This window comes from Rhodamnia argentea, chromosome 10 (assembly GCF_020921035.1).
Source record: "Rhodamnia argentea isolate NSW1041297 chromosome 10, ASM2092103v1, whole genome shotgun sequence".
NCBI classification, from domain to species: Eukaryota; Viridiplantae; Streptophyta; class Magnoliopsida; order Myrtales; family Myrtaceae; genus Rhodamnia; species Rhodamnia argentea.
Window position 1 is genome coordinate 14,131,302 of NC_063159.1, and position 13,094 is coordinate 14,144,395.

Here is a 13,094-nt window from a genome sequence, read left to right on the forward strand (position 1 = left end):
ATATTTGATAGGTCAGTTTGTTCAATTAATGCATTAAAAATGCGAAAAGTATGTTTAAAAATATATAGAGCCCAATACTCCTGCTATCATATAAAAAAAATTCTAGGTCCGATGATTCTCACAAAAGCAACGTCCTTTCTATTTTAAGTCACTCGCTTGGTTTAATATTGGAAAAGAAATTATTGATTAGTAGAGTATCTAATGGGTCAGTTTATTCAATTAGTGCACTCTCTTGCAATAAAAAAGGCGAAAATATGCTTAAATATAAATAGAGCTCGACACACCGGCTACGATAAAAAAAAAAGTATAGGTCCATTGTCTTTTCTTCACTCAAAGATATATAAGCATAGACCATCCTCGTATAAGCATGGTCCTTTTAACTTTGAATCATTCACTTGAATTGACGCTCTCATCTTACATGACATGTACAATTATGGATTAATAGAATTTATCAAAGATTAATTTATCCAGGTAATGAACTTTATTGTACTAAAAAAGCGAAAATTATGCTCTAAAACTTTATAGAGCCGACCACGTCTTGGAGGACTTACTTGATGGTGTTGGCAAAATTCCCATCATCTCGAGGAATAGTCTATTGCACGTGAAAAAGCTCGGTTTAAAAAAAAAAAATGTATAGAGCCCAGCCCACCAGCTCTAACAAGATAAATCTAGATCGTTTTGTCTTTTCTTCGTCCGGAGATATATAAGTACCGACAATTCTTGCCGAAAGCAGTGTCTTTTCAATTTTGATTACATGTTATAACTTGTCCATGGATACACTCCTCTTCTCTTTCCAAGGTGGACTACGAAGAAGGTGATTACTTTCATCTCGATCTCTTTCCTTAGCTACAGAAACAATCCGTGCATCGACTAATATCGTTCTCACGTTCTATTAGAGGAGAATCACAATTCGAACGAAAGACGCGTGTGATTTAGTTTTACAGCTGCGAACCCGTGTTCTGTTTCAGTAGGAAAATGAAAGTAACCTTGACCGTTGTCCCTGCTTGTGAAGTTGTCTTTTTCAAAAGGAGAAGCTCGTGTTTGTGTGTGTGTTTTTTCCCCCCTCTCTTTCTTTAATTTTTGGTTCTTTTTCCTTGTCATCGAGTTCTTGCTCCAGATTTCGAACAAAAGAAAAAAAAAAGGTTCTTGCTTCAGAAGAATTTGAATGTGTCGTTCGTCAGGGTTGTGATTCTCCTTTAGTGGCGTGCGAATGATGACAGCCGATGAGAGGGTTTCTCTGTGTCTAAGAGACTGAGAACGAGACGTGAGTTTTTGATCGATTCATGTTTCGCCGCGATTCATCATGCAGCGACGGAGCTCGCGAACTTTGATCTCGAACTTAGAAAACCCCTAAGTTGCGAACCTACATTTTTGTCCCTTTTCTTCTTTTGGTTGAAAAGTTTTGTACTTTAGCTCTTTTCTCGCCGGATTGTGCGCGTAACGCTTAGGGAAGATGATTTACGATCTTTCCTTTCATATGGGTAAGATGCTTTACGTTTGTGAGCTCCATGGCTGTTTAATCTGATTTACTTGGACTTGCTGCATTTATCTATCTGTGGTTGTAGCGAACTTGATTGTTCAAAGGAGTTCAGCAGATAGAATGGTTAAGAGATGACACCTAAAGGTTATATATTTGACGCTTTTTGGAAAAAGCAGTTTACAATTTAAGTAAACCACTAGGCTCCATTGAGTAGAGCTGATTTCTCTTTTTCCCTCCTCATCATGTGCTTGCGAGGAAGCAGCTGAACATTTCCCATTTATCTATTTGTCCCCTATTTCTAACTGAGCACTTGGGTTGATGTGAAGTGCTTGTGAAGAAATCTTGAATGAGACGCTATCAAGATGCTTTTGTCATCAATCGAGGCATCTCTGCCAATTTTCTATGTAAGTAATGGCTTTTGGCTGAAATTTCCTTTGATTGGTGCAATGAAAAACAATGACAGATGATTTCCCTTCAGGGATCACGGTTGCGCTAATAACAATACTTTTGGGTTGCCTGGAATCTTCTGCTATTTGATCTTGAGTTAACCAACCTATTGTTGCTTGTGGTTTTATTGCTGAAACTAGTTTTTACATTATCTTCTGAAGACGTAGTGTAAAATTCTTCATCCTATTTCTGTGTAAAGCTCTTTACTAACTTTGCCCTTCAGCATGTTGATCATAATTGGCTGGTGATTTATTTTTTAGCTTCCTATATTTGAAAATTCAAAGTTAACTGGAGTACTTCCTGATGACACGATGTAATCTAGCAGTACCCTTCGGTTTCTTTTGCTTTATTTTGCATGTGAAAGAGGGAATGATGTTGCATCCGTTTAATTGGTGCCATTCCGTGAGCCAGATCGATCTTTAGAAGCATATGGTTGTGAATATTTTGAATGATATCATCATGGCCTCATGAAAGATTTTGTCATTAATCATGTTGCATAAATGATGGTAACGGTTTTCCTTTTATGATCCTACTGCTTTATTGGTGCATGGCGACATTTTTTTTTACATGAAATATAGGAACCAACGAGGTTTGTGGCTGCTGGATATGATGGGATCCACGGACCAACATTCCAACAACCATCTGGAGGACCTGACACGCAAATAACCGACCAACTGCACTGAGTACTTTCCTGTTAAGAATCTATTGTTCCTTAGGGGAAATTCCTGCATGCTAGAACGACTATGTCCTTAGTGTGTACTGCCTCTATTCATTACCTTATTTTAGTTAGTATGGAAATTTTATCTGTGTAAGGGATCTTTGTTGACGTCACACTGAACCAGGGTTAAGCTCTGTCCGAACAAGCACTTGTTACATAGAGACATGCTTTTATTAATGTTTCCTTCACAGTAAATAGTCAAAGAAACTATAGCTGTATTGTTATCTACAAGCAGATTCCTGGAGAGTATATTCTAACTTTTGCAAAGTGTCCGTGCTTTGATCACATTGTGCTACTTCGTTGGTTCATTGGTCTTGCAAGATTGTTGAAAGAAAATTAATTACGTTTCATGCAGATTATTTTTCTTGCATAATGTGAGAGATATATTGACTATCCCTCCTTTTTCTCCCTGTATGTGAGTTTATGATGTGTCTCTGTTTCATTTAATCATTATTTCCATGAGTTACGATGAGACTAGATACCTGGTTTATTCCCCTATTTTCCTTTTGGTCATGGAGATTGGAGATAATTAGAGATATATAGCACAAAACTTTTGACATTATGGATATTGAGGTGGCCGTGAGGACATATTATATCTAGTTTTTTGCAAACTATGAGTTATTCCCGTGCAATATGTGGCGCAAGCAGTTATATCTTAGTGAAATTATTTGCAGTCTTGTCAAAAAGCTATGTGCGTCTTTCTGTCTATAACTTGCTTGATTAGTTCATTATTCCTTTGTAGCTTGCTTATAACGGGGATGGTTTTGGTGGTTATGGAAAGAATCAAGAGACGTAGATGAGGAGGTGGAACTAGTGTTTAGGACACAACATTCGCAGAAGAATTATCATGTGCAAATGAAATCAGTGCTATCAATTTGTTTTACTTGTCCAAGTTTACACGAATGCCTTGTTCACAGACTTGCTCTCAGATACGCTTTCACGGAGCGAATGACTTGCCTTGCCTTGCCCTCTGTTTCTGCTTAAAGTGTTTTACTCTTAAATGCCCTATAAGAGACTTGCTAGCTTTTGCAGCCAGTCGATTGGGATATATGGTTGATGGCCAAACTGGTCGTCCACAGTATAATGCTTTTGTCATCAAACCGTTGCCTCTCATTTAATTGACCTCATGATCCCATTGATACATTCGACCATTTTGTAAGAATCCATGCTTGCCGTTTTGAGCCAGGATGTCCTTCAGAAATGCGTGCTGCTCATCTACAGGTATGACTGGACAACTTGCAATCTTGTGGTCGATGTATTTTTTTACTACTACGTCTCCTCAATAGAAAACGCAACTGTATTTGCTAAAGATTTGGAGAAGGATGTCTATGATAGGTAGTGAGTCGTTTTTGTGTTTCCAATGGAAACAGATGATCCTTAACAAAAAAGGGCAATCTTGTGATAGTTCTATATATCACTCAACTTCAAATTCTGTAGGCTTCTCTCTCACAGCACAATGAAAAGTCTGGTTGATACGTGCATGGAAGGCTGTAGAGTCTGTCGCTTCTCTAAGAGTGTTTGTAGCTTTTTAATTTCTCTGGAGTCTCTCTTGGAGGAAATCTTTGAGGCATCATACTGTAAACAATTCAATCATTTGTCGCATGGTACGAGTTTATTTCATTCAAATGCTCCACCAGAATATGTTGCGATGTATAATGCATATTTTGGGATCCTTCTTATCATTGTGCCATCAACCTAAGTGGCTGTTGCTCAGGCTCTCACTCGCTTCAACTGCGAGAACCTGATAACGCGGAATCTGAAGATTCAGAACGTTCAACAAATTCATTTCTTGTTCAAGAAATGCAGCGACATCCGAGCCACCGGTCTCCAGGTCACCGGGCCTGGAAGCAACCCGAACACGGATGGGATTCACGTTGCTGGTACTCGGAACATCGAAATTTCCAGCTCTATAATCGGAACTGGTAATTTTCAGACAACCCTTCTAAACTTTGATCACATCAGTGAGAAAACTTTCTGTTTAGCAATCGAAAAATGACTTTGTGTCACTGTCCCGTCTATGTTGAACATTCAAGGTGATGATTGCATTTCATTTGTGGATGGATCACAAGATGTTCAGGCCATGGAAATAACTTGTGGACCAGGTCATGGAATCAGGTAAAATCTGGAGTGAATGTTTTCATTATAAAGAGCTGATTTTCTTTCTTTTCCCCCCCTAAGCTTTCTCTCAGCTAAATGACTGAACTTTGGTTTGTGATTTGTGCTTTGGTAATCAACCCTAGCATTGGAAGTTTAGGGTCTGGAAACTCAGAGGCTCGTTTTTCAGGAGTTACAGTGGATAGAGCCAACTTTTCTGGAACCACCAATGGAGTCAGGATCAAGAATTTTTGCTCAATTTGTGCAGAAAAAAATGTATTTTATGGCTTTTTAGAGTCACTTATCCTTTTTCTTAAAATATTTTCCTGGATAATTTTCTCATGGAGGGTCTGGAAGTGCTGGCAACATTAAGTTCCAGAACATAGAAATGCATGATGTGAGCAACCCCATCATAGCAGAACAGAGCTACCATGACCAGGATGAGCCATGCAGGCAACAGGTAAAACAAATTAATCGCCATCGAAGATGAGGCGGAAAGAGCTGATTAAAGCTAATATTTATAAACTGCCATTATAGATTCTTATGTCACTCGATCTTTCGGGAAAAAATAACATGGAACTAATCTTTGCAGAAATCAGCTGTTAAAGTGAATAACGTGATGTGGCGGTCGAGTTCAACTGTAGCGAGAGCTTTCCCTGTGAGGGCATGGTTCTGCAGAACATCGACATGCAGAAGACTGGAGGGGGTCAGCAACAGCTTCTTTCAACCACATTGATCCCTAGTACATCGGTGCTGTTTCGGCTTGCTGCTCTTGAACAGATCCTCATCGACGATGTTCAGACCGAGTTCGTTAATAATAATACGACGGTGTAAATAGATAAAATAAGTCAGCATCAACAGCGTCGTACCATGAACATGTCGATCGTCGAACATGTTAGTTGTGTTTGCATTTTAGGGATGATCTTTTTGTTTCTTACATAAGAAAAAATTAGAGCTACAAACGTGGTGGGGGTTGTAGTGTACTGAAAGAAATGTTGAGGTTATTTTGGATAAGGAAAATTGAAAGTATTGGAATATGATATACCAACTCGCATTTGATGATTTAAATGTCCCCCCGATAATAGAATTTCTGATATTACGATTCAGGTCTTCGATCCGGTCAGGTTCCCGTGTTGGACGGGGTTCGATGCACGCTCCTACATTACATTAACAGATACAGAAAATTTAGAGATATGATTCGTGTCCGCAACTATTTAGAGATACGAATAAATAATTGTCTACTATGGTATATTAGCACACAAATCCCCCTATTGTTGTCATTAGCATATCCGGGCTTGAAGAATCGGTCCAGGCCAAGCGGGCCGGACCGGGGTTTCGGGCCCTCTATTTCCTTTCGCAAGCTTATTACGATGCGAGTTTGGTTCATATTCGACACGCAATTATTGATATGTGGAGTGTTTGACGGATTGGTTTATTCAATTGGCGCACTTTCTTGCATTAAAAAGACGAAAATCATGCGTGTAAATATATGTAAAGCCCAACACACCAGCTCTTCCTTAAAAGTTCTGGTCTGTTTGTCTTTTCTTCACTTGAAGATGTTTAACGGACTTTCTTGTTCTAAACAAGCCGAAAAAGCATATAAAGCTATATAGAGCCCAGCCCAATGACTCTAACAAGATAAATCTAGATCTTTTTGTGTTTTTCTTTGCCTCGAGATATATAAGTCTCGAAAAATTCTTGCGAAAAGCAGCCGCCTTTCGATTTATCACAGGAAATATTCTAAGAGAAGGCATGAAGTGCCATCACTGGATGGTGTTTATTCACATCTATTTTAACACAACCAACATGCCACATAACAAAATTATAATAGAGGCGATCGGTTTCGGGATGTGTTGGTTCTCATTCTGGAATCAAGAATTTGATCGAACATGATCGGTATTCAATATGTGAAATCGCGAACCAATCACGTTCACCATGAAATCGGATTGGACCGGGTGGTTCCGATTCGGGTCTCGGGATGTCCCAAGAATCGGCAGTATTATTTATTTTTTAAAAATATGTATTTTTTCTCAAAAGTTCTTAAAAATATTGAGAGTTACTTTAGTGCATGTTGAAATTACTTATCCTAGGAAGTAAAAGATGAGATTACTCACAAATAATTTATGCTTTTTTGCCCTTGCCAAATAATATATACATGTATATATACACTAGTTTGGTTCCTCCGACTTGGTCCTTCCCAGTTTTTGGTTTGTTCCATCCGATCAGGGTTTCGAGTTGGCTGGGGATCGATGTACACTCCTATATTACACTGACAGATACAGAAATTTAAAGATGTGATTCTGATTCCACAACTATTTAGATATATGCTTAATACCTTGATGTCAAAATGTCCTTTTTTTTTTTGGACAGTTCAAGCTTATGAGAAGAATAGTTGTCTACTATGATATAGTAGCACACATATCACCTATTGTTGTGATTAGCACATCCGAGCTTGAAAAATCGGTCCAGGCTAAGAGGGCCGGAACGGGGCTTTGGGGCCCCGATTTCCTCCCGCAAGCTTAGTATTATGATCATGATGCAAAGTTTGGCTCATAATTGGGCAAAGTCCCAATTTTGAATCACTCATTGAGGTTCGGATCTTATCTGGGGTAACACGATTTTCTATTAGTAGAGTTTTTGATAGGTTAATTTATTTGGTTAGTGAACTTTCTCGAATTTTGACCCAAAAAAAAAAAAAAAGAGAACTTTCTCGAATTAAAAGGAGGCAAAAAACAAATACAAAACTTAGAACCCAACATACTGTCTCTTAAAAGAAGAAGAAGAAGAAATCCAAATTCGTTGTCTTTTCTTTGCCTATATATATGCACTGACGATTCTCGCAAAAACAGTGCTCTTTCAATTTCGAATTACTCACTTGGTTTAAGGTTTCAAACGTAATTATTGATTAATAGAGTATTTGATGGTTCGGTTTATACAATTAGTGCACTTTCTTGCAATTAAAAAGGCCAAAAAAAAAAAATGCATAAACATATGTAAAGCTCTCAATACACCGGCTTTCATGAAAAATTCCAGGTCCGTTGTCTTTTCTTCGTCCGGAGATATAAAAGCACGTGCCATCATTGCAAAAGCAGGTTCCTTTCATACTTTGAATCATTCGCTGGAATTAACGTTCAGGTCTGGTATGATTTGTGCGATTTTGGATTGATAGAGCATATCATAGATCAACTTGTTCAGCTAATGAACTCTCTTGTACTATCGACAAAAAAAAAAAAAACCGTTTGTACTAAAACTATACAGAGCCCAACCATCCGCCCTGACAAGATAAATCTAAATCTTAATCTTTTGTGTTTTTCTTCGCCTGAAGATATGGACAAATTCTTGCCAAAAGCAGCGTCCTTTCAATTGTTGACATGATGAACTCATTCATGGAGACGCTCCTTTTCTCTTTACCAAAGTGGGCTACGAAGAAGGTGATCTCTTTCATCTAGACCTCTTTCCTAGCTACAGAAACGGTCCATGTATCGACTAATACCATTCTCAAGTTCCATCGGAGGAGAATCACAATTCGCACATCGATCTAGTTTTACAGCTCCGAGCCCCCATGTTCTAAAGAATGCGTTTGTGACGGTTGTAATTCTCCTTCAGTGGCGTGCGAATGATGACAGCCGATAAGAGGGTTGCTCTGTGTCTAAAGACTGAGAACGAGAAGTGAGTTTTGATCGGTTCATATCTCGCGGCGATTGATCATCTAGCGATGGAGCTCGCGAACTTTGATCTCGAGCTCCAAAAAACCACCCTAATTTTCGAATCTACGTTTTGTCCCTTTTCTTCTTTCGGTTGAAAAGTTTTGTACTTTAGCTCTTTTTCTCGGCGGATTGTTCCCGTAACGCTTAGGGAAGATGCTTTACGATTTTTCCTTTCAGATGGGTAAGATGCTTTACGATTGTGAGCTCCATGGATGTTTAATCTGATTTACCTGGACTTACTGCATTTATCTATCTGTGGTTGTAGCTAACTTGATTGTTCAAAGGAGTTCAGCAGATAGAATGGTTAAGAAATGACACCTAAACGTTAAAAAATTGTCGCTTTTAGGAATAAGCAGTCTACTATTTAAGAAACCACTAGGCTGCATCGAGTAGAGCTGATTTCTCTTTTTACCTGCTCATCATGTGCTTGTGATGAAGCAGCTGAACATTTTCTGTTTATCTTTTGGTCCCCTATTTATGACTGAGCACTGTGGTTGATGTGAACTGCTTGTGAAGACAATCTCGAATGAGACGCTATCAAGATGCTTTTTGTCATCAATCGAGGCATCTCTGCCTATGCTCTGGTTTTACTTATGTAAGTAATGGCTTTTGTCTGAAATTGGTTTTGATTGGTGCAACGAAAAACAGTGACAGATGATTTCCCTTCAGGGATCACGGTTGCGCTAATAACAATACTTTTGGGTTGCCTGGAATCTTCTGCTATTTGATCTTGAGTTTACCGACTTATCATTGCTTCTGGTTTTATTGCTGAGATAATGTAAAATAGTTCATCCTATTTCAGTGTAAAGTTATTTACTTTTCCCTTCACCATGTGGATCATAATATGCTAGTGATAAAATTTTTAGCTTCTTCCTGTATTTGTAAATTCAAAAGTTAACTGGAGTACTTCCTGACGAGACGGTGTAATCCAGCAGTACCCTGTGGTTTCTTTTGCTTTATTTTGCATGTGAAAGAGGGAATGCTGTTGCATCTGTTCAACTTGGTGCCCACTTCCGTGAGCCGGATCGATCTTTAGAAGCATATGGTTGTGAATATTTTGAATGATATCAGCCTCATGGAAGATTTTGTCGTTAATCATGTTTGCATAAATGATGGTAACAGTTTTCCTTTTATGATCCTACTGCTTCATTGGTGCACAGCAACATTTTTTTTTACACGAAATAAAGGAACTGACAAGGTTTGTGGCTGCTGGATATGATGGGATCCACGGACCGACATTCCAACAACCATCCGGAGGACCTGACATGCAAATAACTGACAAACTGCAATGAGTACTTTCCTGTCAAGAATCTATTGTTCTTTAGGGGAAATTCCTGCATGCTAGAACGACTATGTCCTTAGTGGGTACTGCCTCTATTCATTACCTTATTTTAGTTAGTATGGAAATTTTATCTGTGTAAGGGATCTTCGTTGACGTCACACTGAACTAGGGTTAAGCTCTGTCCGAATAAGCACTTGTTACATACAGACATGCTTTTATTAATGTTTCATTCACAGTGAATAGCCAAAGAAACTATAGCTGTATTATTATCTACAAGCAGGTTCTTGGAGAGTATTTTCTAACTTTTTGTAGTGTGTCTGTGCTTTGATCACATTGTGCTTCTTCGTTGGTCCGTTGGTATTGCAAGATTGTTGAAAGAAAATTAATTGCATTTCATGCAGGTTATTTTTCTTGCTTAATGTGAGAGTTTTATGACTATCCTTTCTTTTGCTCTCTGTATGTGTGTTTTTGTTGTGTCTTTGTGTCAATTTAATCCTTATTTCCATGAGTTACGATGAGACTAGATACCTTATTTATTCAGCTATTTTCCTTTTGGTCATGGAGATTGGAGATAATTAGAGTTATATAGCACAAATATTTTGGCATTATGGATATTGAGTTAGCCATGATGAACATAGTATATCTTGTTTTTTGCAAACTCCCGTGCAATATGTGGAGCAAGCAGTTATATTCTGATGAAATATTTGCTAATCTTGTCAAAAAGCTATGTGCTTCTTTCTGTCTATTACTTGCTTGATTAATTCATTATTCCTCTGTAACTTTCTTTTCAATGGGGATGGTTTTGGTGGTTATGGAGAGAATCAAGAGACGTTGTTCAGGAGGTGGAACCAGTGTTTGGGACACAACACTTGCAGAAGAATATCATGTGCAAATGAAATTAATGCTGTCAATTTGTTTTAATTGTCTAAGTGTACACGAATGCCTAGTTCACAGACTTGCTCTCAGATACGCTTTTACGGAGCGACTGAGTTGCCTTGCCCTCTGTTTTTGCGTAACGTGTTTTACTCTTAAATGCCCTATAAGAGACATGCTAGCTTTTGCAGCCAGTCGACCGGGATATATGATTGATAGCCAAACTGGTTGCCCACAGTATAATGCTTTTGTCATCAAACTGTTGCCTCTCATTTAATTGACCTCATGATCCCATTGATGCATTCGACTATTTCGTAAGAATCCATGCTTGCCATTTTGAGCCAGGATCTCCTTCAGAAATACGCGCTGCTCGTATACAGGTATGACTGGATAACTTGCAATCATTTCGTGGATGTATTTTTTTTACTACTATGTCTCCTCAGTAAGAAGTGCAACTGTATTTGGTAAAGATTTGGAGAAGGATGTTTATAATACGTAGTGAATCGTTTTTGTGTTTTCAATGAAAACAGATGATGCTTAACAAAAAAATGCAATCTTGTGATAGTTCTATATTTCTCAACTTCAATTTCTGTAGGCTTCTCTCTGGCTGCGCAATGAAAAATCTGGTTGATATGTGCATGTAAGGTTGGAGAGTCTGTCACATCTTTAAGAGTATTTGTAGCTTTTTAATTTCTCTGGAGTCTCTCTTGCAGGAAATCTTTGAGGCATCATGCTGTAAACTCTCCTTTTGTTTTCTTTCCTTTACTCTTTTCATGGCCTCTTATGTTGGAAATGCATGTGCCATTCTGGCTTCACTTGAATGAGTAATAATTATTTATTTATTTTTTGTATTGTATCACTTTGAAACGATGAGCTTCAAGATCTTTCGCTCCGAGTAGAAGATTATAAGATGAGATTTCTCCTTGGGTAATGGTCAAATGTACTTCTTCCTTCTCTTGGTGAGCATACACGAGCCCTGCTTGTTTTCAATGTTACGAGGGTGCTGTCCTTCTACTGGTTGCCCATGTCCACTCCATGGTGGAAGGAGGGACTCTAGTATGTGTTCTGATTCAGTTCACCAATTTGTGCCGTTACTTTTAAAATTAGACCCTCGGGACTGATTTATGTTGTTTGGAAACTCAAAAGGAGTTGACATCATTGCCAAAGGGATGAGACCAGACTGTAGCTAGCCTTGGTTGGTTATGGGTTTCATATTTGAAGATACACCCTTATGGCAAATGAACATATGTTTGTCCTCTTGGAGTTTCAGGTGCAGGAGTCCACATGTCCGTCCTCTTGGAGTTTCGCGTGCAGGAGTGCACGCACGAGAGTTTAGCCGAATTGTATCCATCCGAGTATCGGTAACCCTTATTGTTCGGTTGCGTGACTCCTGTTGAATTCGAGAATCGACACTGAAGTGTCATCGCAGGAGATTCCAGGATGATGTCTCTTCTGTCTTATTACCTGGATTGGAGCAGTGCTGGTTTACGACATTCTTGATATACAAAAGGAAGAGGAGGCACCCACCCACGCATGGCTGAGTTGGTTGAGGGGCGTGCTATCCCTCGTCAGGTCACTGGTTCGAAACTCTCCCTACTCAGTTTCGTAACTTAAGTGGGGGGCCATGGTTGGTGGGCCGCCGTGCTAGCTCTCCCCGAGGTATTGACGCAGCTGGCGAAGGCGCTGGCGAAGCCGGCAGGTCCCTGTGGATCCTCGGTATCAAAAAAAAAAAAAAAGGAAGAGGAGGCAAGTGGAGTAGTTCCGGGAGAGGGAGGTGATATTCAGAAATGCAAATATACAATCGTCCAGTGAAACGAAGTTAGCTTGCCTGTGAGGGTGTCTTGGCTGCTCCGGTGAGAAGTTGCATGCTGCTGTGCGGGAATCTGCTAGATCCGGAGACAAGTCATTCAGACAATTTACAAGGAGAGCCAGACAGTTTTAGAGGAACTGTGGAGAGAACATTGTAGGACCATGTTGTTTTATGAGTTGCTGTCTAGATACTAAAGTAAGCATATTCCCTTTTGTTTGTTGATCAATGGGAAACTCCAGGAAGCACCTCTCGGTTCCATCCGTCGATTGTCGCCCCCTTAGCCCGTCATTCTGCAACGCATTTAGCAAACCGTGCGAATAAATGAACATGGGGTGGGTATTGAGAAACGGTGACAACTACATGACTTCATAAAGCATAATGGTATGGTGGTAGAATTGAAGTTGGAGTCTAATTGCAAGATGAAGGCTACACAAAGTTTTCATGACTTGTAATTGATGAGCCATTAAGCACTATCTAGGCATCCTTCAATCTTCCATCATTTCAAAATAAACACGTCTTTTGCGCAACATTTTTCTCTCCTCGGTTCCTTGTCGGAAAAGAAAGTCTCCAACCAAACTAGTCATCATCTTTCCTTCTCTCCGTTTGTCAAGGCAATTTCAGCAAAGCAAGCACAGTAATCCTGCAAAACGAAGCAAATAATTATTACTTCTTAAGAGGCAAAA

The 13,094-nt window shown here is 39.2% G+C and overlaps 1 protein-coding gene across 2 annotated transcripts; it reads left to right on the forward strand.

Annotated features, from left to right (window-relative positions):
- The first annotated feature begins 827 nt into the window (after positions 1–827).
- On the forward strand, positions 828–12,118 carry LOC115732443 (polygalacturonase-like). 2 transcript variants are annotated; one of them, XM_048286146.1, is made up of 9 exons: positions 1,756–1,884; positions 3,678–3,866; positions 4,083–4,249; positions 4,360–4,567; positions 4,679–4,760; positions 4,886–4,986; positions 5,075–5,199; positions 5,277–5,323; positions 5,365–5,776. In XM_048286146.1, the coding sequence occupies exons 3-9, from the start codon at positions 4,247–4,249 to the stop codon at positions 5,381–5,383; spliced, it is 585 nt and encodes a 194-aa protein (XP_048142103.1). In that variant the 5' UTR covers positions 1,756–1,884; positions 3,678–3,866; positions 4,083–4,246; the 3' UTR covers positions 5,384–5,776. The 2 variants fall into 2 exon arrangements, 1 of the variants encoding a protein (XP_048142103.1); XR_007196616.1 differs by lacking the exons at positions 3,678–3,866; positions 4,083–4,249; positions 4,360–4,567; ... (3 more) ...; positions 5,277–5,323; positions 5,365–5,776 and adding an exon at positions 11,197–12,118 and having other exon boundaries at positions 828–1,884.
- The last annotated feature ends 976 nt before the right edge of the window (positions 12,119–13,094 follow it).